At 30.8% G+C, this 26,688-nt stretch overlaps 3 protein-coding genes across 5 annotated transcripts; all 3 read left to right on the top strand.

The window, feature by feature from the left end:
• Positions 1-616: 616 nt before the first annotated feature.
• On the top strand, positions 617-6,941 carry RAD9 (cell cycle checkpoint control protein family). 2 transcript variants are annotated; one of them, XM_088091691.1, is made up of 12 exons: positions 617-813; positions 1,135-1,254; positions 1,332-1,440; positions 2,009-2,260; positions 2,332-2,444; positions 2,649-2,713; positions 3,044-3,297; positions 3,367-3,523; positions 3,808-3,842; positions 3,928-4,083; positions 6,352-6,464; positions 6,711-6,941. In XM_088091691.1, exons 1-10 carry the CDS (start codon positions 709-711, stop codon positions 4,065-4,067), a joined length of 1,350 nt encoding a protein of 449 aa, XP_087947817.1. In that variant the 5' UTR covers positions 617-708; the 3' UTR covers positions 4,068-4,083; positions 6,352-6,464; positions 6,711-6,941. The 2 variants fall into 2 exon arrangements, with proteins under 2 accessions (XP_087947817.1, XP_087947818.1); XM_088091692.1 differs by having other exon boundaries at positions 6,690-6,941.
• An 8,735-nt stretch (positions 6,942-15,676) lies between these two features.
• On the top strand, positions 15,677-16,316 carry LOC124826174 (protein RALF-like 33). Its single transcript, XM_047298944.2, has one exon. The coding sequence runs from the start codon at positions 15,808-15,810 to the stop codon at positions 16,120-16,122; it is 315 nt and encodes a 104-aa protein (XP_047154900.2). The 5' UTR covers positions 15,677-15,807; the 3' UTR covers positions 16,123-16,316.
• Positions 16,317-21,251: 4,935 nt separating this feature from the next.
• On the top strand, positions 21,252-26,651 carry LOC124826312 (ATP-dependent caseinolytic (Clp) protease/crotonase family protein). Of its 2 annotated transcripts, none has more exons than XM_088116000.1 (10): positions 21,252-21,608; positions 22,035-22,136; positions 22,248-22,370; positions 22,531-22,590; positions 22,967-23,063; positions 23,145-23,218; positions 24,961-25,014; positions 25,112-25,195; positions 25,290-25,415; positions 25,648-25,997. In XM_088116000.1, exons 1-9 carry the CDS (start codon positions 21,309-21,311, stop codon positions 25,383-25,385), a joined length of 990 nt encoding a protein of 329 aa, XP_087972126.1. In that variant the 5' UTR covers positions 21,252-21,308; the 3' UTR covers positions 25,386-25,415; positions 25,648-25,997. The 2 variants fall into 2 exon arrangements, with proteins under 2 accessions (XP_087972126.1, XP_047155065.1); XM_047299109.2 differs by lacking the exon at positions 25,648-25,997 and adding an exon at positions 26,339-26,651 and having other exon boundaries at positions 21,253-21,608.
• The last annotated feature ends 37 nt before the right edge of the window (positions 26,652-26,688 follow it).

Raw genomic sequence — 26,688 nt, 5'->3', positions numbered from 1 at the left:
AAGATAATTTTTTTTGTCGTTTTTTTGAGCGAATTTGGAGGTAAATGAAAGTGAATTTGAAAATAAAATTTGTGAGAATGAGTATAGAATTGTATTAACGTGACAAATTAAAAAAAAATTATTTTCAAATTCACTCTCATTTACCTTCAAATTCGTTCAAAAATACGACAAAAAAAATTATCTTTAAATTCTCTCAAATCCACTCAAAAGAACAAGCCCTAAAAGTCTAAGTAATTAACAATGAAAATATTATTAATTAAAATAAAATCATATAAGACTCTGGCCGGACAAAAGTAACTATTAATATTTTCTGTAAGAGAATGGAGTGATTTCTTCTTAATAAATATATATATATATATAGATTACACATTTGGTACACTCCCTTAAAAGACCGAAGACAAGTAACTTTACATTTCTAAAATACTAAAGCAATACAACAATTTGGACAAATTTATGGAAAAATTATAGAAAATATGAAAAATATTTCTTACATAAATGAAAACTAATTGATGGATTTACACATAAATTAATTTTATTTTGTAAAAGAAATATTTTATATATTTTTAAAAAACAAAACTCACGGTTTAGGTTATGTGTACTGAACTTTTCCAAGAACCAACGGTTAATCGTGTTCGTGCTCTTCTTCCCGCCAAGGCGCAAACCCTAAATAAATAAGGGCGTTACTCACTGTGCTGTGTGGGACGAACAATGGAATTCAAGTTAAGCGATAACGCTCTCAAAACCTTTGCGCGGTGCATCACTTGCCTCGCACGCATCGGAAACGAACTCGCCATTCAAGCCTCTTCCTCTCAGGTACCAATAGTGTTCCTCTGCAACTCCAATTCTCGCTTTCTTCGTTTTTAACCATTTCTCAATCCAAACGGAATTTTTCTTCATGATAATTTCGAACTTTGATTACGGCGCTGAAATCACGCTTTGATTTTGGCGCGACTTTACTTACCGGAACTACTTCTGGTTTCTCACGTGATTTGCCGTTTGGAGTAGCTCCTTACACTTAGGGTTTTGGGGGGCGTAAGTAGTTCTTTAAAGCGAACTGGATAATGTTGATTGTATTGTATAGGCATGTAACGCACTTGTTACTACTAATTTTTGTTTCTTGGTTTGTTATTGCAGCTTCTTTTCCACACTATTAATTCGTCACGTTCTGCCTATGAATGTATCGCCTTCAAGTCTGGCTTCTTTGACGCGTATACTGTTGATGGTAATTCCGTGCAATGTAGTGTGCTTCTGAAGGTTCGGAGCCGTCTTTTCTCACTTTAAATTGAATGAGGTTTGCAAATAATAAATTATTTCTCACATACTCTGATTAGGCTGTTTGTGCTGTTCTAAGGACACCTATTACGAATATTGATCATTTGACTGTGAGACTGCCTGATCCAGATGCTCCCAAAGTGCGGTGGATTTTGGATTGCTATAATGGTAAATTGCTTATTTAGTGTGTACACTATCTCTGGTGTTTGCTCTCGACAAGGTAAAGTTATAGTACAGGAAATTGCAATTGGATTTAATCCGGTTACCATGGGAGACCAATCATGTAGTTGGTTTCTGAACTGAAACTAGCCGCATTTTGTACTTGGCCAATGTTATGGAAACATGCTTTTAATACTGATGGCATGCCCTCCTTTTTTCTAGTGGGGTAGGTGTAACATTGAATGTTAGCTTGTGCATGCAATTGCATCTTTTATCTTGGTGAGCAGCTAAGGGATTTGTTACTGCCCATCACTATACGCAACTTCCTCTACAGATTTTGAAGTCTGCTGCTTATTAATGTTCTAAAAGTATGTTGTAGCAATTTTTTTCTTAAATGAGCTTAATGAAATTGTTGTAACTTCAATTCATTATATTTAAGTATCCATCAATGATTGGATTTACTGTTTAAATGGTGTATTAGGCGTCTCATCATTTATGCTGCTATTTTCTGTGTGTTTTCAAACACACGTTTGACTCTGATGTCGATTAAAAAGGATACGGTTTTCATCGACTGCAGGTATGAGAAAAAGCTATTGGATTACTTGCAATGTAGAACCCGACATACAACACTTGTCCCTTGATAGGCAAAAATTTCCCAGCAACTTTGTTGTGAGGCCTCGAGATCTGAACAGGTTACTTGCTAATTTTCAGTCCTCTCTTCAAGAGATCACTATCATTGCAACAGAACCTTCTGCTCTACCTCTTGATGGTGCAAATGAAATTGGTGGAAAGGCTGTTGAACTTCGAAGTTATATGGACCCAACCAAAGGTAAAGAGGATTGTTTTGTTAGTAGCTATATAGCAAACTGTATATATTTATGTCTTTGGATGTCATTGCAGACAATGATACATTGCTGCACACCCAACTGTGGATAGATCCTAAAGAAGAATTTTTGCAGTATGTTCATACTGGAGATCCAATAGATGTGACTTTCAGTGTAAAAGAATTGAAGGTATGGTAAGCCTAGCCTTTTGTTTGTAAGTTTTTGTTTGACATAGGTAAGTTTAGCAAATGTTGTTAGAGATTTAAGTCAAATGACATCATGTTTTTTAAATTTTATCATGTTATTTCTCAGAATTTGTTATTCTTTCTTTCTTCTGTTCTACATAAATTAGAGTATTAAAATATACTTGGTATTTTTCTTATCAAACTGCAGGCATTTCTTTCATTTTGTGAGGGTTGTGAACTTGACATCCATTTACATTTCGAGAAAGCTGGCGAGTAAGATGTATTTAGTATCTAACACTGTTTATCCTCAATGGCATGGATTGTCCTATGAATACAAATGCATACCTTTTCTTTAAGTTATGGCATCATGCATATTGCTAAGGTGAATGTAATTATCATAGATTAAACCCCAAATAGAACTAAGGAAATGTGGAAAGATGCAAAGACAAATTGTCCTGGATTTTAGTGCGAAGAAATAAGCTACATACGCCCAAATAAATTGACATATTTTCTTGCATTCTGGATTTACTTTTATGTTTGTTTTTTATGCTTACTATTTGATATTTACGTTAATTCTTGTATGATACTGTGTTCGGCAAGCAGACCTGTTCTTTTGGCACCTAAGTTCGGTTTGGAAGATGGGTCACACTCAAATTTTGATGCCACCCTTGTGCTGGCAACCATGTTAATATCTCAGCTTCATGAAGGGGCTGTCTCAGAACCTCCTACAGGGGCCACCAGAGCACACCCTCATACTGAAGAAAGAAATGCATCTTACATGCAGCAAGAGAACTGCAGAGCAAATGCATCATCAGAGCTTCCATCTGATCACACCCGTATTTGGTCGGACCTCTCAGGTAGTTTAACTATTTGGATTGGATAATTTTTTATTGATCAAAATTCTCATCAGCTTTTTCATTTTGCAGCAAGTGCATTTAAAAGCATTAGTCCTTTGGAAGACCGGCAGGCACAAGGAGAAACAGTTTTGAATGAGGATGGTGGAAGAGAAATTCAAAGAATTAGCACAATGCAAATTTCTAGAGTAACATCAGTTGCAGGAAATAATCCCATTGACTCCAATTTGTATCCTGATATTGCTGTTTGTGCCAATATCTTAGAAATTCTTTCATGATTTACTGTCCCCCATGATGCTGCGGCTGCAATGTTATTGTAATTTCTTTGTTTATATCCGTTACCTGGTTGAATTCCTGGAGCAGATACAAAGTATGGGGTGCTCAAACCAGACACTAGGTATAAAGCCGTTTATTTGAATTTTAGACCTATTTGCCTGTTTGAAACCCGTTTAATTTAAAGCAAATTGCAATCTCCATCCTCTGTTAGTCTCTGTACCTTGACTGATGTCTCAGACCAACTGAAAAAAATCATGGACCAGAGCCTCAAGGTTAGTTAGTTTGGCTTTTTAACGAGCGTGCTAAATGTTGTTGTAGTTCCATCAACAAATAATATAATTGGTACATTTTATCCAGATGGGCTACGAGATAATGTTCAAGCAATTTCACAACATCACCGCAGTAATTGGATTGACGCAGAAGAGGATGATGAAGACGAAGAGGAGCAAAATGAGCAGTACATTCAGTCAACACCGCCATACTATGAAGAGCATTAATTTAGAGAACTCTACTGTAATGGTTCTTCTTTATCTCAACTACCTGCTTGTGTTGATTCTCCTAGGTTGCCTTGTCTCTTGAAGTTTTTTCTAATTGATCCAGTAATCCATCATTTAAAATGATTGAGTAGCCATATATTGCTGACTTGTTACTATTTAATCTGCACAAAGGCCTAGTTTCTAACCGATAATTAGTCTACCTGATTAACTTCGCTTAAAACATAGGCGATACAGAATATGTTCTTACAAGCTTCTTGTATTCCCCTATTAGTCTGTTCTTGACCCTGCTATGCCCCAGAACACTTACTCTGATCAATGGACAAATGGACGATGATTGCATTGTTAAAGGGTTCATTGATCCAAGTCTTGACCGTTAATCACCTGATAATACAGAGAAAAAGTTAAAGAAATGTGATATAATGAAGAGATAAATGTTGTGATCCGACCATGAAGACACTGTTATGGAATTAGATGAATCCGATGTTTAATATTATCTTAAAATTAAAGGAGGCAAACCAATGTTATAAGTTCTCTTCCTTTCATAATAGACAGGCTGATTAGTTGTTTACATTTATTCATAATCTTGAAATTTAGGATCTGTCTTCTCGTTCTCAAGAAGCCAACTGAATTCGTTTATATCCAATATCTCAAATCGTAGTTTTTAATTTCCTTATTCTTCTCAGGTGTTATTGCTTAAAATTAATCAATCTTAGTTTGAATTTCTACGCATCTTATGTAATTAATGACATAGAAATTACATGTCTGGATTCAAATAATTTATTTCAATGACTCCTTCCTCAATATCAGAAGTGACTTTTGGTTTTAATTATTTATGTACCATATAAATTGCCCAGTCAATGCACCCATTAGATGTGATCGGTGAGTCAACCCTCACCAGAATATTTTCTAGGACCTTAGAGGCAATGTTGACCAATCGGTCTCATTCCTGTAGATGATCGCTCGGTCACAAACTGATTAGAAGTATCAACACAAGCTCAATATGATTAACAATAAAACATACTTATGAGCTATTGGGCTGCAATTGGGTCAATCCTAACAAAAAAATTCATTCCAAAACCTATAAATACAAAGTTAAGGTAAAAGGTGATTGTATTTATTCAACATTTAAGACTTAACTGTAATAACTGATTGGTATAATTAACTAATTTAAGTGTCAGAGTATCTTTAACAAGTACTCACTCATTCGGTTCAAACCTTCAAAAAATAAGAAACAAAAAGATCTTGCAAGAGGAACATAAAGTGTGAAGGAATAACTCTCGATCCCACTATTTGAAACAATTTATATAATTAAAAAATATTCTTTATTGAGAATGAATTCTATCATTGTTTAACTATGGTGTCTTTTTTTTTTCTCTTTATTTCCTTGTGGTAACGAAAAGAAAACTATGATTTTTTTTTATCTCAGATTTTCACCCTTTTGCTTATTTTTTTTTTTTTAATTTTAGTTGAATTTAGAAATACCTTCTCATCATTGTTGAATTTAGTTCTGTATAACTTCTAGCTCTTGGAATTAGAATTTCAACTGCGTGACTTTACGTCCTTACTTGTAGTTATTCTTTTGAAGATGCATAGCATGTCCCAACAACTAATTATTTATTTATAAGTGTATTTCACATTATTTTTCTCGATAAAATTCAACTACAATTATTTATGTATCTGGTTTGTGCTGCCCATATAATGTATTTTTTCTAGTTTATTGCCAAAGTCTGGATTGGATTTGCATATATTAGATATCCCTTCATAATTTTTAAAACCATCGTGGACTGCTGATGCTGGGTGCCTCGTTGAATCAAAAGGAGCTCCGGTAGAAATGCTAATTTTTTATGGTCTACTGGTTTTATTCTTCAAACCAGTTTTTCTTTTGCTGTCAACTTATGGGCAAGTGATCTGATTGCAGGGAGTGGAATGTAGAACCTGAATTGGGTTCTGTTTGGTTATGAAAATCATATTTAAGCTTTTAGCTGTTGTGATGAGATAAAAATACAGAATCTTAGGGTCTGTTTGGATACAAATTATAAGTATTTAAGAACTTTTCTGTGTAAAATTTAGAACTATTTTTAGTAGCGAATTTCTTTTAATTTTGTATCCTATCAAACTCTTGGTGCCTTACCCTCAAACTCACAATTAACATACACTTCTGGGGAAAAAATTACAAAGTACACTTCCACAGGTTCGATAACTTGATTTATTATGATTCGTCTGTATGCAACCTCAGAACATTTTATTTATTTATTTCTAATTTTAAATTTTGTATGGTTTCCAGGCATGGTGCAAATCAGTTTGGAATTGGCTTCAATCTATACATATGAAGCTTTCTTAAAGTCCGAGATATATAGAACGGACCGAGAAAAATTAAAATGCTGACATATTGTCAAGGTAACCGTTAGTTGTAAATTTAAACGAATAGCTATTAGATAGCAATAATATTATACTGCTACTCATCATATATTGCACGCGATTACATATGGACGTGAATACACTTTCAGAAGGAGAAAATAAATTAAAATGACATGAACGGAACTAGAATATAACCTTATAGTTTATAATTTATAGTTTGGTGTCAACTTTCATATCTCGTCGTTCTGCTGTATCTTCTGACAGCTAGTTTGGTTGACTATTTAGAGGCGAGAGGACTTGGAGCTTTGGACCACTGAACAGAAACCATTAAACTCTTCCAGAAGGTAGTAGCTGCTCGTATCTTATATTATATTTTAATACCGGGGATTTTCTGCAAAACTTGTTGTGTTTGGGATGTTCGATTTAATGGGACTCGTTCAACGGTTTAAACCAAATTCCGGAAAAACATAGATTTTACTTTATCCTTTTATATGAAAATCTTCCTTTGACCTTTTATGTCCCTGATGCCGTTATTCAATAGAATACTGCTCATTAGCCAAGAAAAATTGCAGTTTTTCTTTCATTTAATCTTGTATTCTTTAATTAGTTTATTAAGTAATACAAGTAAACACCAATGTGAATTGACAAGTGATCAGGTAGCCGAAATGAACTCATTCTCTATCAAGGAAACAAAGAGTAGTTGACTAATTTTAAAATCATGTAGATTAAGCCTATGCTGCAATCTTTTGAACGAGACATTTTATGAGCAATGATATCCTATCTGGGCACATCGAGGTAACTTTCTTTTGGTTTAAGCGTCATAACATGTATATTAAGGTATAGGGTATTTATTCTTGCACTTGATAAAAGAAAAGGTACAGGGTGTTTATTCTTGCACTTGATAAATTTCAGGAGCACGCCCATTTCATCTCGAAATGAGTTGTTTTGAAATGAAGGTTTTACATTCTAAAAAATTTATATTAAAAGGGATGGTTGATGACCGAAAGAAATGTGTCGAAACTTTAATCTTAAAGTTTGATTTATTTTTTTTTCTAAGGTATCGATACAAATTGCTTATGTCTGATGCACTAACCAGAAGGTGATACCATTTTGTCAACGTTATTTTTTCAATCTTAGCTTTATGTTTTTTTATATAACTGTTTTTGTCATTGTTAATTCCTATTTCTTGTAAATGTTTTTCAATACAACTTCTCATTAATTTTAATTGCGTGTGTGAGTGAGAGAGAGGGAGAGGGAATGTGTGTGTGTTTGTGTTATATTATGTATTGAGACTTACTATTTTTCTTTTAAAATAGAACAAAGAGAGGAGAATATAGTCAATTAATGGATGCAGTTCGTTTGTTATAATTAAAAAACAGTTATATTTTCAATATAATAAAATGTAATCTTATATACTAAGTAATTAAACTAAAGTCTTCAATTTTCGACTAAGATATATGGTGGTAATTTGAATGATAGTAAATTAACCACTCTCTTTCTAGATTTAATATTAAGTTAGATGTCTTTTCATTTTTTTACTTTTATGTAGAGCAACAGTAGTATAATATTTGAAATTAGAATCTCATAAATTCTTCAAAACTTTCACTACTACGAAATGTTATTCAATTCGAACTTTTTAATTACCTTTATCCGTTAAAAAAGGAAAAGTTACATTTACACTTAAGGTTACTATACCTCCATAAATTTCATGTCATTCTTATTTCTTTTTCTTCAGTAGTAGTGTGTTATATTAACACATTTGGATTAATCTGAAGAGAAAAAAAAACAATTAATCCTCTAACCCTTTTTTTCTTTTAAAACACAGATAGCATAGTCTTTAATTTTGTTTTAATTATGCTTCCATGGATCTTTTAAACATTGTTGTTGTTTATAAAGAGACATCTGAAGTTTTAATTTTATTTAAATTTATCCTTAAAAGTTATCAATCTTTTATGAATTATTTTTTCCAAAGGAGGTCTGAGTTAAATAATTTACATTAAATATCAATATATTTAGTATTTTTAACATATTTCCTCTGGCTACAATTCATGTTTTATAGATTAAAAATATAATAAAAAATAATTTAGAAATGAAAAACAGCGACAAAAAAAAAGATAAAAGGTTTATTTTATTTTTACAAAAAAAAATAATTGAGTACGTCTTTTAGTTGTCTGTTTAAAAATCTGACTTTTGGTAAAAACCTAGCACTTTGACTTAATTAATTGATTATGTGATAATTTGATCTTGTAAAATTCAATTTTGGAGTTTGAAGACCGAGAATTATAATTTATGTATCCTGGATTAACAGAAGTATAACCATTTTCAAATTCAAATTTTTTATTTGAAAACACCGAATTTGATTTAATAAATGCAATTATTAATGTTTTTTTAAATTGGGCTTCAGTTGAAACATTTTTGCTGAAATTTGTTTTTAAAAAATTAAAGAATTTTAAATATTAGTTAGAATAAAAAAAGTTAGGTGTTTAATTAAATAAAATTAAGTTGAAGGATCCCTCAGAAGAAATTGTAAGTTTAACATTTATAAATAGGTAAAATTTAGGAGAATGAAATATTTTGTTTTCCTAATTTAAGTGAAGATCCTTAGTTTCAGAAGTCATTTTATAGTTTCAGAAGTCGTTTTATAGTTTCAGAAGTCGTTTTAAAATCTTAACAATCGCAAATATCAATTGCGTCATCTGTAGGAAACAAAATTCAACCCAAAAAACTACAGTGAAGGTGCCGAAAACGTAAGACAAGAATAAAAATAAAACAGCTAAATTGATAACAGTTAGAGTTTTAGGAATAAAAGAACGATGATGTGTTCTGAATAATCGGTTGATTTAATTATTTCAACAAAGTGGATATTGAATAAGCATATCCGTCTGTAAACAAATATTTCTATTGTGATTATATACTTCGAATGTAAATGAATTGTAAAACGTTGATGGAAAATTAGTGACAAGAGGAGACTGTTAGATGAAATAAAATACTATTAAATATGTTTTAGTAATTAAATTTTAATATAAAATTATTATTTTTTCAAATATTGATATATAATTTTTAGATTTAAAAGATAAATAAATATAACTTTTTAATTTAATAATATATTAAATTATATTTGTTATCAGTATAGATAATTCAAATTAAATGTTCATTGTTAATAAATGAATTTTAAATTTAATTTAACAGAATAAAATAAGGATTGATGATTGACGAAAGAATAAGATTAGTTGATTTGGTGGTATGGTGGCAGCTGGTAGCCTTGGGACGCGTAAGCACCGTCTGCCACAGATATGCGTGCGGGTCCCAACCACTCTTTTCTTTCTCTCTTTGCCCTTGGCTCGTTCGTCAGACTAAACTTTTTATTCTTCAATATCACCATCTACATATGCTTATATCTTAAATTAAGGATTAATTTTCATTAACCTTTAGTAATCTTTTAAACCTTCTCTAATTTAATCTTTTAACTTTGTATGCTAAGTATGATAAGATGCAGATTTAATTTTTCTATCTAAATTTTATTAAATTTATTTAACGTTTCAGATATTTTTCATAATAATATTTCAATCTTTATATCTTTTAATATATTTTTACTTATATTAATTAAGAATTAAAACATCAAATAAATATATTGAATTAAAATTTTAAAAAATATATTTCAATTTTCAGTAACAAATCAAATCATTTTAATCCTTAAATAATATATATATATATATATATATATATATATATATATATATATATATATATATATATATATATATTTTTCCTGCCTCTTTCAAAAAGTTACCACGCAATTGCTTTCACAATACCAAGAAAAGGATTATAGCATGATATAAGAAGCACAATCACCACCCATGTTCACGTCGCTTTCAAAAATTGCTGTCTTAAGAATACCAAGAACCTACACCTAAAGAGATTTAAATATATATATATATATACACACTGTTAATACACGTAAATATTTAATATTTATTTGTTATTTTTTTATTTGTTATATATCAAATAAATGTAAGAATTATTTTAATCGGAAGATTTTATACACCTTGCTTTCTTCTGTTTTATTACTCATTAGTTTCTTTTTATTTTTCTCACTTGGCTAATACAAGATTAATTAATTAATTCCTCTAAGAGAACTTTTTCTTTTTCTCACTTAGCTAATACAAGATTAATTAATTAATCTCTCTAAGAGAACCTTCTCCAACACTATTTTTATTTCCTTTGTGGGAGTAGCATATAAATAATAATCATAAAAAAAAATTGCCACCAAGATATAGAGGAGGTAAAATAGTGTTAATAAAAGTAAATTTTTATATTTATAAAAATAAAATTAAGGTAAAGATATTTAATTGCCGTCTGGATTAGATATCAAATGTCCGAAATAAAATTGTTCAACGTGTAGAAAAGAAGTTGTATGAATAAGAAACAAAAATATAAATTTATTGAACATTAGTAGGTACTGATCTAACGTTAGTTAAGAAATATAAGACAAAAGACTGGGTTTTTTTACATAAAATATGACATTTTGATTTATAAATTCTAAGTAAAGTGGAATTTTATATTCTATTTTTTTCTTTTGGGAGAATTAATTATCTAAGCTTAAAGAATAAACTAAAAATGGAAGGACATAACCTAAAACCAAGAATTCAAATTATTTGCACTTAGATTAACTTGTGATATTTTGATCTATGAATTCTAAGTGAAGTGAAATCTTATATTCTAAATTTTCTTTTGAAGCACTGATGATCCAAGCTTAAAGAAAAAACTAAAAATAGAAGGATATATAACATAAAACAAATAATTCAAATTATTTACACTTAGATTAACAATTAAGGCTTGATATTGATAAATCTTGCTTTTGATATATATCATTCGACCATTCTATTTGCAGTCAATGTTTGACTTTTAAATTATATTGACCATCAACTTAACTTCACTCTTTTAACTCTATCTGTATTTCTTGTATTTTTGTAAAACATTGAAATATAAATAAATGATAAATCTGTTTTATCTTTTATGATATTTATTCATCAATTTCTTCTACCGAAAATCTTAACAAGCTTGTCAATTTTTCTACTCTGTACAAATCTGGTGTGCTCTGTATTTCTCAGTAATGCTATTATACTTGAGACTGAATTTCAGATTCCGCTGTACCGTCATCATAGAGGGAAAATTGAATGACCTGTCAATATAAAGGAAAAAAATTAAAATTTGGATAGTTTATTTCATAAATTATAAAAATAAAGTAATTGTCTTAAAATTTAAACATGTTCTTTTGAGTGGATTTGAGAGAATTTGAAAATAAATTTTTTTGTCGTTTATTTGAGTGAATTTAGAGGTAAATGAGAGTGAATTTGAAAATAAAATTTGTGATAATTAGTATAGAATTATATTGACGTGACAAATTAAAAAAATTTATTTTCAAATTCACTCTCATTTACCTCCAAATTCACTCAAATAAACGACAAAAAAATTTATTTTCAAATCCCCTCAAATCCATTAGATGTCATGAATCTTTAGAATTTTTTCATAAAATTTTGAAAAAGTGAATTCATAGTAAATTTTAATAATTTTTTTTTTGTAAATATGTTAATAGTAATGATGAGAACTTTTAATTTATAAAATGTTGTATATGATAATAATTTTTACATAATAGTCTTAAATCATGGCAATTTCAGTTGAATTGAAATCATGAGTGATGACAATTTCAATTGGAAAGTCATAAAAACTTCTGATTTCAATTAGGAAATCATTAGAACTTATAAAGACGTATTTTATATTATAAATTTAAAGTTAATTATTCAATTTTTTGTAATTTACAGAGTAAACTATTTTTTTTATAATTTTCCAATATAAAAGAGTGGTACGTGGTCGTTTTTTTTCTGGTAAACTTTCTGATTCTTAAGGGCACATAGGAGAACAAAGGAGCATGTTTTTGGTGGCACTTGCTATCAGTCTTTCTGGGTTGATGCTAACCTTCTGTCTTCATCTCTTCCTTCAACCACTTAGACACTTTCAACCAAATTTGAAATTGAACTAATAACAACCCTTTGTCCCCTCTTTTCCTTCATATAATACCAAAATATCTGTTCATCCAACCCTATTTCTTACATCACCAACCATAATATACAAGACAATCAAATGATGTTAAACCTAATTACTGTAATTAATCTTCTTTTGTTTTGTTGCTTTATCTCCTGTTACCAAACAAACATTAATATCCTACAAAGGTAAAAGTTAGATATGCTCTGAATCTTAATTAACTAAATAGCAAGTATAAAGCACCCAATTAGGGCAAAAGGATTCAGTATCATTACATCTTTTTCCATTCTATATGCAAACTTTTGTAACTTTCTCAAAATTAATGGACATTCTAACAAAGCTACAGCTAATTTTTCTAAGAAAGGCTACAGCTAATAAATTAAAAGCCTGTTCAAATATGAGTTTTTCTTCTTCTTTTTTCTAATATTTGTTATACATTACATGGTATATTATAAATATTTAATCACTATCCTGAAAATGAGGTATTGAACATAAAAAAAAAAATTTAGTTTCTAAATTTCAAAATTGAAATTTGTCAAGAGGTGGATTTAAACTAACTAAACTTCACAAAACCAGTTTGTAATGTGAGATTTGCACTCACTTATATATTATAAATTGACTTTATCTCTAATTGATGTGAGACTTTCAACACACTCCTTCACGTCGAGGTATATATATCTCGAGTGTGGGACTGGATATTAATAGGTAGTTCGATAGCGGTTCGATAACAGATGGAACAATATATCCAACAAATATCGGTAGGATAAGCTCTAACACAATTTCACAAAACCGGTTTGTAAAATGAAGTTTATACCCACTTATATATATTATAAATTAGTCCTATCTCTTCGATATAAGACTTTCAACAATTATTATTTAAAACTTTAATATATTTTGTTTTTAAATTTAAAAAATAAACTCATACAGGCATTTAAGTTCAATTAAGTTAAACATTTTTAATGTCAAATATATTTTATAGTAACATTTGAATATATATATATATATATATATATAAACAATAGCAATGAATGAAGGCAGACAAGTGGGATTGGAAAAGGAAAGGATCTTCTAAAGTGGAAAAAAAGTTGAGATGATGAAGTGGTATGATTCTGATCAGTAGCCATTTACGTTTTCAAACTTTCACTTTATATTTAAAACAACATTCCATTAGTAAAAGGTTGAAGGGTGAAGATGCCATCTTGTGATAATGCTATTACAGTGACTTTTTCGAGAAATTCAGGGATTGAAGGACAACTTTTGTATTAATTAATACATTTAGGTAATTCAAACTGTTAGATGAAGATTGAACTAACATTTTATTTCAACAAAACTAATATAAAACTTGTTTTCTAAATATTTCAATTTATAAATGCACGCTATTCAACAAATAATTAAATAAATAAATAAATATGTATGCATAGTTGTTTGAAAAGATAACGTGTTCTGGTTATTGGAATATTAAACCTAACTTAGGAGTGGGGTTGAATGTTCTTGTCTCCAAGAACAAGAAAGCGTTGAAGTTGATTTATTTTATAACATATAGAGAAATGTGGTAAAGGTTGTATGTATTCTTTTATTTTTATTTTTCAAAATATTTTAAAATTTGGTTTCTTTTCTCGATCACGATTAAAACAAAACAACTAATAATAACAAAGTCACTTTCTATCTTTAGATATTTTCAATTTTCATTATCGTTATATCATAAACATTGTTCATCATTTTAAATTTTGACAACCTTATTAGATTATGTTTTAATTGATTAAGAAATTTGAATTATCTTTTCATAGGAATAGTTCAAAAAGTATATAAACTAAGACATGGAAAAACAATTACATTGTTTTGGGTATAAAGTCGAGCATCTTCACACTTTTACTCCAACTTAGTTTAGGTAATTTTAAATGTCCTTAGTCCAAATCCTTCATTGTTTGCGCTCCAAATTATCCAAATGTACCTATCAAAGAAACTTTAATACTTAAATCAGTAATTAATTCGATCCAGGGTCACAATAGAGTCTTGGATTTTCAGTAAATGCAATCACCTACCTTCTTACCATTGACTTTTATTTATAGTTTTTCGGATGGGTTTAGGATTAATGAAACCCTAATCACGATCCAATCATAACTCATTATCTACTAAGTAGCACTTACCAATAATCTTGATTTCAATTGATGTTCAGGGATATTTACTTCTAGGACGTTCATTCGGTCTCTAATCATGTTCAACCGGACGGTCCTCATACTGCTATCTAGATTCCCTGAGTATAGACCTATGTGGCTAGTTTTCCTCTCAAGTGACCTTGTTCGTCCGTGTAAGCCTGTAATACATAATCTTGTGCCACTAAAATTAACGAAAAACATAACTAAAACACTACTAAAAGAAAATTCTTCATAAATTAGAATCGAAATGCAAAATTAAGAAAGTAAAAGTTATAACTATTAAAAAAAATAGAGCAGATTTAAATAAAATAAAAAAATTGAAATATTATTAAGAAAAGTAAATTTTAAACTTAATTTAATTATATAAAATCGATTTATAAAGTAGAATTTGTATTTATATATATATATATATATATATATATATATATATATATATATTTTTTTTTTTTTGAAATTGTCTTTGTATCTACTTAGACTTGTAACACACAGTCCTGACATGAAATGAATAAATTTTTTACTTGACTGTGTTCCCACCTTCTTAATGGCACACTTGTATTATTAAATTATGAATTAGTTATTCTCTTTGATTTCTGTTCTTTATATATCGAAATCCTTACGTGAGAAACTTAGCTGTTATCCATCATTGTATTGTAGAGAACAAGTCTTCAAAACCATATCTCTTTCAATGCTATTCATTAAAGTTAGACATTCTTAAAAGTCATATATATGTTCAAACATTGAAAACTGATAGTTGGAGTAGCAGGTGAATATAAAACTAATGCACACATCATAGAATATGGTTCTGGTTACAAATACCTCTTTTATAGAACAACTGAGAAAGTAGGAATTTCAATTAACAATCACTTTTAAGGTATATATTTTAAACAATTTAGATTTCACATAAAAACTGGGTTCATTTAATTTTTCTTTAAATTCAATGAATCACAAATTTTCAAATAGGTTTAATTTTTGTAGTGGGAATGGCAAGAATGTAAATAAATGGTAATCGAGTGTCATTGTTGAAGGCAAGGGTCTTTTAAACTGGTTGCTGATAATGGTGCCGTTACTCTGCAAAACCAAAGCAGCAAGGAAGAGACAGAGAGAAACATTGCTATCGTGAGCTCCTTCGGAAGCTTCATTCATTCCATCAACAACAACAGAATAAGAGGAAGAAACAAACATCAATGGCAAACTCGTATACTTGGCTCTTCCTCGCGATTTGCGCCACCGTTCTGCTCCTCTCTTCGTCGCCGACGGCGGAGGCGGGACCGCTGAGCATGGAAATGACGTGGATGCCGTCCATGGAAGAAGAGTTCCAGCTGGACAGCGAGATCAGCCGGCGCATCTTAGCCACCACGAAGTACATAAGCTACGGTGCGCTCCAGAGAAACACTGTTCCCTGCTCTCGCCGCGGCGCCTCCTACTACAACTGCCAGCCTGGCGCTCAGGCCAACCCCTACAGCCGTGGCTGCAGCGCCATCACCAGGTGCAGAAGCTAAATTATTATTCTCTTTTTTTTTTCTTTTCTTTTTTTTAATATTTGGTATTCGCGTTTCGTTGTACACATGGTGATGGTATTCAATGTTTGTTTATTATTATGTATTGTCCTATTGCCGATAAATAATCACTATGAATGTCACTCATTCATCATCATTTTATTGTTGTTAATTACGATTTACTTCTTATATTTTTATATCCTTTAGTTTTTCCATTTTTTTTTACTTTCACTGGGCAGAATAACTAGGTCAACTTTGCGCACAGTTCATAATTTTGATCAAGAAAAAATAGTTTATTTTATTTTATTTTATGGTTTAATTACTCTTCACGCATGCCTATACACATAGATATGGAAAATTTGTAATTGAATTTTACACGTTTTACTATGAGATTTATTTGGACCTGGGAATTTTATTTCAAAATCCAAGTAGAAGAAACCAAATTTAATTCCTAATTTTGTCAAATTGGTTGAATTATTTAAGTTTTTCTTTCTTAACAAGATAATAGATAAATTAATGGCAAAAAAACAAGTTGCCGGCAGAAGAGTTTTTATATATTTGTTTATGGTTGGGTTGTTATGGGTTCCTTCCGATCACATTCTATTGTTCTAACATTATGGGTGGTTCTTTTGGAAACCAAAACCCAAATCGTAGGATTTTTTTAATAATATATTTTTGTTTTTAATATGATAAAAAAAATTACAGTAATTTTAATATAGAAAGCCTTTGAAAAATATTATTACTTTGCTAAGCATTGAGTGAGATTTTGATGTGTAATTAAAAGGAGAGATTCCATTCATGATGGTTTGGGACCACAGTAATTAGTATAAAGTGCTGACACCGTTTAATGTGGAAGGTCAATTTTTTGACAGGGATTTTAATTTTCATTATTTAATAACTTATCAGAAAAATAAGTTCTAATGAATACAGTGTGACATGACCCATGCCCTAGCTAATAACAATGCATTTTTTTTATTAACTATTTTCAGTTTAAACTTAGAAAAATGTGCTATCTGTTTGGTAACATTTCTCCTACTTCAGTTAACTTCAGAAACAATTTGTCATAATCACCAGCCTCTAATTATGGTTGTTTAAAGGTCATTATTATATGATTCATCATCATCTTCTCTTTTTGCTTTGATAAGCTATAAATGACTTGCTTTGCTTTTTCTTACATAAGTTGTTAAAATTAGATATTTGAATCAGTCAAATAGTATCTCACTAATTTTTTTTAGTCTGTTGTAAAATATGTTGATCGTTTCCACATGATTTAATAAATGAAGTTTAAATGAAAATATAAAAATAATGATGTTTTTCTTATTTAAGAACAACGTTATTATTACATGGAGCTTTGGAAATTTTTTATCATTCTACTTTTTTTCTATCAATGTGTTTCCAGTAATTCAAATTGTGTTTATATAGATTGAAAGAGAAAAGAAATGTAAAATCCAATACATAGAAAATTGTGAAAATAAAAAAATGAGTCTGGATTTTAATTTCAGAATTTCTGTACTGTTGTAATTTCAATATAATTTATTCCGGTTGTAATTTATTATGTTTATTATTTGGTTCCATATAAGAATTATGGTACTGAGTGGTTCAGTTTTTTTAAAAATATATTTGAATCAGACAAACAATGTATATATAGTTCGGTTTAAACATAAAGAAATAAACTAAGTTGTGGTTTAAATTAATTTTATGATTTTTATTATATATTTCGTTATTAATACATGTACCGGATTTATAATTTAATGTGACGATTTAATGTTATATTATAATGAAAAAAATTATGTTTTTATTTTAGTACTATTAAAAGGGGCGCTCTTTACCATTATTTGTACTTAAATAATTTGGTTATATAAATGGGTTCTCTTGTTTTTTGTTTTTTTTTATTTATAAACAAATGAATTAAATAAAATATAAAGATATAAGGTTTTCTTAAGTTGGTAGAACAAAGAAAAGAAAAATATAATAAGGACAGCAGGTAGCCAACTTACTTTTTCCGGATCAAATACAAAAGGAGCCAAAAAAAATTGGCCCACATTTTCACTTAAAGAAAACATGCATATCAAAATTTATTTTCACTTAAAATAAATAATATTTATTTATATCAAAATTTATTTATACCAAAATAAATATTAGGAAGTAAAATCAATAGTTTAATATTTTTAAAAATTAAATCAAATTTAAAAGTAATCAGAAATGAAATTCATATACTTTACAGTTGTAAATTAGAGTACTTAGATGAAAAATAAATATAAAATTTTTAGATTTAAAATTAAATCACACTATTATTTTTATTTAAATTATATTCAAGTGTTAAAAATTAATGATTATAGTTTTTTCATCTTAATTATTGTAGAATAGTTTCAATAATGTCACTACAAACACAATCACATAATTTTGTATCATAGATGAGATGCAAGTACATTATTTCATCTCACTAATCAAACATATACACATAGTTTTGTCCTAAGCTTATAGCTTGAATATATATATATATATATATATATATATATATATATATATATATATATATATATAAGTCACGAAATTTTGGCTTAAAAATATATATTAAAATTATTTAGGATTTAATTTAAGATAATCCCAAAACTATCTTTAATTAAATATACAAAATTTATATGTTTAGAAAAAGCTTTAATGTCTCGTTAAAGTTCAGTGGTTATTTTTTTATCTAATATTCATCTAATATATGATTTGCTTTAATACTCCTCTAATATGCTTCTAATTCTTATATTATTTATTTGTTCTGATATTTCTCTGGTAATTTAATTATGCTTTCATGGCTAATACATTCATTTTTTATATTTACTCTAAACAATAATCTATGATTTATCAGAATTCATCTATCATTCATACATTCTTTCATTAAATACATATTATATGCATGGTTATAGTAGTGCTATGATACTACTATGACAAAAATTGCGATGAAAATTGAATACCTATCATATACTCTGTTATAAACGACTAGGTAAATGTTGTAATATGAATAAATAGTATGATATACTAAATAGATGTTTTGATCAATTTGTCTAAAGTTATTGTGATCAATTGTTATATACTCTTATATACTAAATGACTAACAATCATAAAATTCATATGATGCTCTGATTTGTATTTATCTTACTTTCCTAGTACCTATTTTGTGTTTGCATAAGTATCTATTAAATATAAAACGGAAAAGATTGTTAAGAAAATATCGTCTATAAACTCTTATTTAAACATTATTAAACAATATCATGACCACTATGTTTATCCTATATATTTGTTAACAAAACTTATACAACATACTTTACTATAACAAACTTTGCATAAATGCGAGTACACATACCATACTAAATGCTAAAGAACGTCTAACGTTTTAAATGCAATGTAGGGATAATATTTCTTTGTCTATTGCGTTGTTGTTTTTTATCTATACAAATCATAAAGGATAAAACTTTATTCTAAAGTTTTGCATTAGTTCATAATAATGTTAAGAAGACATTTTTAGAATGTTTCCTCGTGCCTTTTTGTCTGCTCAATCCGTACAAGTAACACAATTGTCTCTGCAAAAACAACATATCATATGACTTATTATAAAATGTTATACACATATGTCAAAGTCAATGCCTATAAGTAATGAATCTTTTCAAATATGTTTATATAAAGAGGACCGCATGAAGAGAATAAAAGAAGAATCATAATTGAACATACTCCGCTATCAAAACTATCTTTTATCTGTATCGTCTAAGCTCTTTGAAAAAGGGAAATCTTTGTTATAAGTTGTACTATATGAACTATACCGATCGGGAATTGATTGTCATTAAGCAGATATGATTAATTATTGGGTTTGATTACCTAAAGTATATTGCACTAATGGTTAATCAATGACAACTGATGTCCAAGTACAATCATCTTCTTCTATCCTAATAAAATATAGACCTGACTTAAGCGTCAGAGTGTCTTCTATAGGACAACCACCAATCGGGAAGGATTACTTGAAGAGTTGGTCGATCGGAGCATAGCAAGGAAGGACGACCGACCCTTAGACAAATGTTACCAAAACATAAGTTTTTCAAATAAATTTTGTATTGCTCAAATATACTTTCTAAGGAAGTTCTCATTTGCACTTGTTTTCATAAAAAACACTTTATTGTTTTTGTATAATAAGAAGTTATTTAAAACACTTGTTTGTTTATTTAATGGGAGTTAAACAATATAGTCAGTTAGACTATTTGATACTAGAAGTGGTTATACTTAATGTAAACCGAAAGAAATTATACTCAATCTAAACTAGAAGTGGTTAAACTTGTTGTAATCTTTTCAAATATAAGTAAAACCTTTAAAATTGTTTAAAGGAAAATTAAATGAAAATCACTTAGAGTGAACCTATATAAAAACATATATTCTTCCTTTGTTATTTGTTTATCCATTTTTCTAAATCGTTTTATAAAAATTCTTTAAGTGTTCAATAATGTGTGTTGACCGTTTAATTCATACAAATAACATCTACCACCACAGTGTAAAAAGTTTAAACTTTATTGAAACACTCCAATTATAAGATTTACATGTGATTTTAGAAGACTAGAACATTTTTCACTTATACTCTAAACAAATTAATCGGTTTTCACCTACTTTCATAATAAAGTATTTTGCAGATAGATGGACCTACCTTACAAAAACACCTTCATAATTTCGCTGTATGTTTTACATACCTAAATTTAGATAAGAACACAAAATTAATGTCATTTTTTGAAAATATATATTTTTTATCTAAAATAAAAAATGTTGAAAGTCGCATATCAACATTAAGTAAAACCAATTTAATTAGATGCAAACCTTAAAATTTTGTGTGATTGAATTATGAAAAAAACATAAAAATCTACTGTGAAAATGTATCTTAAAACAACAAATTAAAGTCTATCTTAAAATAATTTTTCTTAGCTAGAAATAATATTAATTTATAATATAATATTAAACTCTTAAGAAAACAAACTTTAACTACTAGCTAATTTAAAACAAAATTAACAAATTTAAACTGATTAGATTATTTGTAACAAAACCTAAATATATCAAATCCTCTACCAAAAGAAACAAAAATTGTATATTACATCTCACGCTAGCCGGTTCACTGTGTGTGCTAATCCATTTGTGGCTGAAACCCAGTTGAAGTATTGCACAGTATGATAGGTGGAACCATGATGGCTGCGTATTTGCGAGTTCCCATGCTCACTTTCTCACAGTCTTCCACAGCTACGACAAGGAGATGCAGAAATCAAAGAACTCGTTGTTCGGTTAACGCCGCCACTAACAGCGCCAAAATTCCAATGCCTCCTCACAACCCTAAAGACCCATTTCTCTCCAAGCTCGCCTCCGTCGCCGCCTCTGCCCCGGAAACGCTCGTCAACCCTCCCCGTAACTCCGACACCCCTCCTTTTCTCGACATCTTCGATACCCCCAAACTCATGGCTACTCCCGCTCAAGTAATTATATTTTCATTTTCACTTTTTTTTCAGTGCCGTGTCAATACTTGGTTTGGTTAGGTTTTCTGGTTACATAACGTGCTACTTACTAATTCTCGAAACAATTTGAAGTTAAAATTTAGTGTCCCAGCTTCATTGATTGATTAGAATTACGGTTAAAGAGATTGGATGCTCTGTTTTATTTTTCTGGTAAGTGCTGGAGAATTTCTGTTTGGATAAACTTTTAGATAGATAAATATAATACGAGAAGGAAATAAGAAGGAAAAATGAAATAAATTTGAGCTTATGCACTAGTTAAAAATCATCTCCTACGGAAGCTAATACGGGAGAATTTCTGTAAATACTCTTTGCAATTAGTTTATGCATAGGATGATAATGTTTGCTTATCTGTTGGTGTAACTTGAACGATTGTGTGGTTTGAATTAGGTTGAAAGGTCTGTTTCATACAATGAACATCGGCCCACAAAACCGCCGCCGGACCTGCCTTCATTGCTTCTCAATGGTAGAATTATTTACATTGGGATGCCTGTAAGTGTTAGGTTGATTTATGTGCTCTTGCATTTGGTGCCGGTTCTGCTTGTTACCCTTAGATAATACTTTTAATTTGTACAACGTGCCGTGACTCTTTTTATGTTTCAGTTGGTTCCGGCTGTCACAGAACTAGTTATTGCGGAATTGATGTACTTGCAGTTTATGGATCCTAAAGAGCCAATCTATATGTACATAAATTCCACTGGGACTACTCGAGATGATGGTGAAACGGTAATTGGCTTCTGCCTTGCTGTTTATATGAGACGTTTGATGTACCATGGACACTTTTTAGACGTGCTTTTGATATCTGTGGTTTAAGATAATCTGTAAAGCTGACTGTCTGCCTTTCTCCTTATTTTTATCCTTGAACATTTTGAGTTCTTGCGTTCAGGTAGGCATGGAGACAGAAGGTTTTGCCATTTATGATGCAATGAGGCAGTTAAAGAACGAGGTTTGTTTGCTTCTATTGATTATCTACTGGTATGCCTTGTTGAGTTCTATTAGTGATGGTACTTTGTAGTAATGACGCAATAAGATTGTTGGTTGCCTCAGTTTTCTGGAAAATTTGAATAATGATGATATCATTATGGTGACAGTTCCTTCTATACTGCAGTTTATGTTTTATTGGCATATGACCTGGAATTAATATTTATGACTTAATCAGAGTAACTTATTTTGAAACAATTATGATGGACAGCAGGGTAATAACCTTTCTTCTAAGCATTACGAATTATTATTCTACCTTGTTGAGCTGTGTTTTTTTTCTCTTTTCACTAAGATTTTGAATATATCTTTTGTCGTGTATTTGGCTTTGGCATCCCGAGCAGATACACACAGTGGGTGTTGGAGCTTGTATAGGTCAAGCCTGTTTGCTACTTTCAGCAGGGACTCCGGGTAAACGCTTTATGATGCCACATGCTAAAGGTAAAGTTGGGATTTAACTTTGTAGCTTCGTTCCCTTAATTCCTTATAGGTGTAATAGTTATCTATTGATATCTGTTTCAGCTATGATTCAGCAACCTCGTATCCCATCCTCTGGGTTGATGCCTGCAAGTGATGTTCTTATTCGTGCAAAGGAGGTTAGTCTACGCATTGTTTTTTCTATACTGCAGTTTTTATCATAACAAATGACAAAAAGCTTTGTTCCTCACATTACATGGTATGAAAGCTCACTCCTCTTTTAGGGTCGAGATCCTGAAAATCACCTGGAAGCATTTTAAACCCATATGTTAATCTCAGGCAGATTACATGTTGTACAGTGCAAAATGTGACTAGCGACCTTCTTTGGAACTGCTTTACAATGGTTTAGTGGAATTCTCGATGGGACTATCAGCTCTTTTCCTTGGTTTTCTCACATGTTAGTCCAACGATTCACAGCTAACAAAATCAAACCCCCTAAGATGACCAATCTCTTTGATATCAAGTAGTAGGAAAGCAAGTATCTAAAAGGTTATCTCAACCAACTTTTTGTGACATTAGTGTACACATCCATCAACCAAACAAGGAGATGTTTGTTGACGCCTTCAACAAGGGCTTTAGGGCCAGCTTATTCAGTGAATTCTGGTTTGTAATAAAGTTGAGTCAATGGCCTATGTTTGAAATAAGGCCTCCTCTCACATTCAAGTTGAAGAACTAATGCAACAAAAACACAACCGAGGAAAGACGCCACCATAGAGAAGATCGTAATGAATGGGAGCCAAAGGACAATTCATTCAAGTAGAAGAAAGGGCGAATAGGCGATATGTATCCTACATCACCCAAAAACCTCTTGTTGACATCACCTACCCACCCCTAGCGGTCTCCCGCAAGGAGATCCTCACAGGTGATAAGGTGGCTAGTAGACTTCTATTTCCAAGATGAACCCTTTGAATCTTAAGCCCTAGCCATGATGTTTGGTGTGAGTTTCACCAAGCCCATGGATATGACATGGAGAAATGTTACGCCGTAACTACTCAACTAGCTCAACTAGTCAAGGAGGGTTGAGTACATCATTATAAGTGAATGACATCGCAAAGCCCATCATCTGGGGTCTCCGAAACCCAAACCTCATCAACTGGGTCTCCGAAACCCAAACCTCATCAACTGACGAGCATAAAACACTTATTCTTTAGGACTTCAAAACTATCATGGGAGTTTTATATGGGGATGAAGCTATGAGCTTCAAAGTGAACAATACCTCAGATGTGATGACTGACCCTAACGATATGAGGATGGATGAGGTTCCAAAGACTAACCCTCGTACTCCTTAGACCTAACTAGGGGGACTTGTTTCGGTATGCCCTATAATTACATGCTCTTAGGAGTTGAGGCCAATGACAATTTAAATACACCTTCCTCTTCTAACCTTCCAAGGCGCCTTTTAAAAACAAAACTATGACTGAGTTTCGAGCTCCAAAACGGACAATATCTTAGATGGCGATGTTATCTCAACAGGCTTAAGATCATAACATTGGCATTGTGTGTAGGGATAAAAATGAGGTTCCAAAGACATTATTGGGAAGAATGGAAAAATGGTTCCAAAAAGGAACCCTTGTTCCCCTTAGACTAATAACGGGCTACTCTGGTACACCCAATAGTCCTACATCTCTTAGGAGTCAAGACTGAGGACAATTTAAATACACATTCCTACCTTAACCTTCTGAAGTGCTTTTTAAGAACAAAATTGTGAATAAGATAATTGATCTTAATGATGTTTTCTCAACATATTTGAATTGAAACAAGAGCAATTCTTCATCTATATAAATGTGAATCAAAACATCTTAATTTGCCCTCCTTTTTTTCTACTCTTATTTACTTACTTTTTAACCCTAAACAATTGCAGGTGATAACTAACAGAGACAATCTGATTAAACTACTGGCTAAACACACGGGAAATGTGAGTATCATGCACAGGTACTAGATGTCATATTTATTTAGGAAAGATGAGGTCAAATCTTATATTTCTGTTCTTTGCGTCTTTTCTAAATTACCAGTCAGAGGAAACAGTTGCTAAAGTGATGAGGAGGCCATATTATATGGATGCAATAAAGGCTAAGGAATTTGGTGTCATTGACAGAGTAAGTACTTATTTATATAATGTGAATGGGTTGTCTAGTCTATTCTCTTGAACATGCATTCCTGACCAAGCCAACGCTGGAACACTGTTCCCAGGTTCTTTGGCGTGGCCAGGAAAAGATTATGGCTGACGTTGCTCCTCCAGAGGAGTGGGACAAGGGTGCTGGTATTAAAGTTGTAGATGAATTCTAGTTCCTCTTTTGTGGATACATACTTGTCAATGTAAGTGAATCATATTTTCCTCACTCATTTGGTCACTCTAAAATGTGGAATCTCTATTTGGTTTTTTGTGACAATGCTTTCCTCGTTTTTTGGGGTGGCCGTGGGGGATACAAAGGCGTTTACTGCTTCTGATACAATATGCACTGAGAGAGAGAGTATTGTGTTGTTTTGTGAGAATCTTTTCTGTTAGAACCTTTTCTTATTATGTTTACATGGTTACCGTGATATGCAGATAAACCGTTAGTATATGCAGGGAATATAAGGATTGTAATAAAATGGGAAAAGGGGAGATCATTCACTAAAAATTCTATCTTTCTTCTTCTTGGAGGCCTGGTACCTCGAATACCAGATTTACACTCAAATACCTATCAGCTTCAGTTCTGGCAGTGCGAACCAAGTGAAGCTCCTAAGCTGCTCTGTGAGAATGCAGCATATATGGTGGTGTTAGGGAAAGTAGAAAACGAGCTCTGAATTGTTTAAACAAAGATGTAAATAAGTCCAAATAAATTTGAACTAGTTCAAAACATATTGATTTTGTATAAAGTTTGTTTCTGAAGCAGTTTAATGAATAATGTTTGGGTATCTTTGTTTAAATTGCGCTCATAAAGCAAAAAAGAAAAAAGAAAGAGGGATGGGGAAAAAATTAAGTTGCCTTTAATTCAAATGGAACTAGTTACTTCATAGCGTACTTGAAAGTTTCTTTGGAATACTACTATAAATGGCCTGGCAATAATCTGATGTGTATAAGGGTTCTAAACTTTTTTCCTTAAACATCAAGCGACGACTTGATATTCTTGTCGGCATGATGAATGTCTATCTGATTTAATTTGCTGTGGCTTACTAATTTTTTAAAAATATCAAGAGCAAAGTTTCACTTATTTTTGTGTTGTGATCAGAATTTTTATGACGATGGTCTTTTTCAGGTCACAAGTTTCAGTAGGATTTGTTTTCACTGTCTACGGTCCAGAAATGTGCCACAGCTATTGACAGAAAACTGACCTGTAGGTTATGAGCCGAAGTGCCAGAAGGAAGAAAGTTGATGGACATTTTACTAAGAATGTTAGGGAAAAACATAGAAAAAGAAACAGCGTGTTCATCCATGTGGTCATATACAATGTTTTGGTTCTGGTCATTGTGTAGTCATTGATTGTCGCCCGATTATTTATATAGGGACTCTGACGTTTATCATTATACTATCAATGAAGGACATGCAAATTTGTTATATTTTTGTTTCTATATCGTTCAAGCCAGATGAATCTTTACAAATTACGTA

This window comes from Vigna umbellata, chromosome 5 (assembly GCF_029865625.1).
Source record: "Vigna umbellata cultivar VRB3 chromosome 5, Vumbellata_1.0, whole genome shotgun sequence".
NCBI classification, from domain to species: domain Eukaryota; kingdom Viridiplantae; phylum Streptophyta; class Magnoliopsida; order Fabales; family Fabaceae; genus Vigna; species Vigna umbellata.
The sequence above is the reverse complement of the archived record's forward strand: the minus strand, read 5'-3'. Positions and strand labels throughout refer to the sequence as shown.

Excerpts from the sequence above, each read along its gene's own strand:
- RAD9 (XM_088091691.1), top strand. The coding sequence starts at position 709 with ATGGAATTCAAGTTAAGCGATAACGCTCTCAAAACCTTTGCGCGGTGC. Across the intron at positions 2,445-2,648 it reads TCAGTGTAAAAGAATTGAAG|GCATTTCTTTCATTTTGTGA; the intron begins GTATGGTAAGCC and ends ATCAAACTGCAG. Across the intron at positions 3,298-3,366 it reads TATTTGGTCGGACCTCTCAG|CAAGTGCATTTAAAAGCATT; the intron begins GTAGTTTAACTA and ends TTCATTTTGCAG.
- LOC124826312 (XM_047299109.2), top strand. The coding sequence starts at position 21,309 with ATGATAGGTGGAACCATGATGGCTGCGTATTTGCGAGTTCCCATGCTC. Across the intron at positions 22,591-22,966 it reads TGAGGCAGTTAAAGAACGAG|ATACACACAGTGGGTGTTGG; the intron begins GTTTGTTTGCTT and ends CATCCCGAGCAG. Across the intron at positions 25,015-25,111 it reads TGGCTAAACACACGGGAAAT|TCAGAGGAAACAGTTGCTAA; the intron begins GTGAGTATCATG and ends CTAAATTACCAG.
- LOC124826174 (XM_047298944.2), top strand. The coding sequence starts at position 15,808 with ATGGCAAACTCGTATACTTGGCTCTTCCTCGCGATTTGCGCCACCGTT.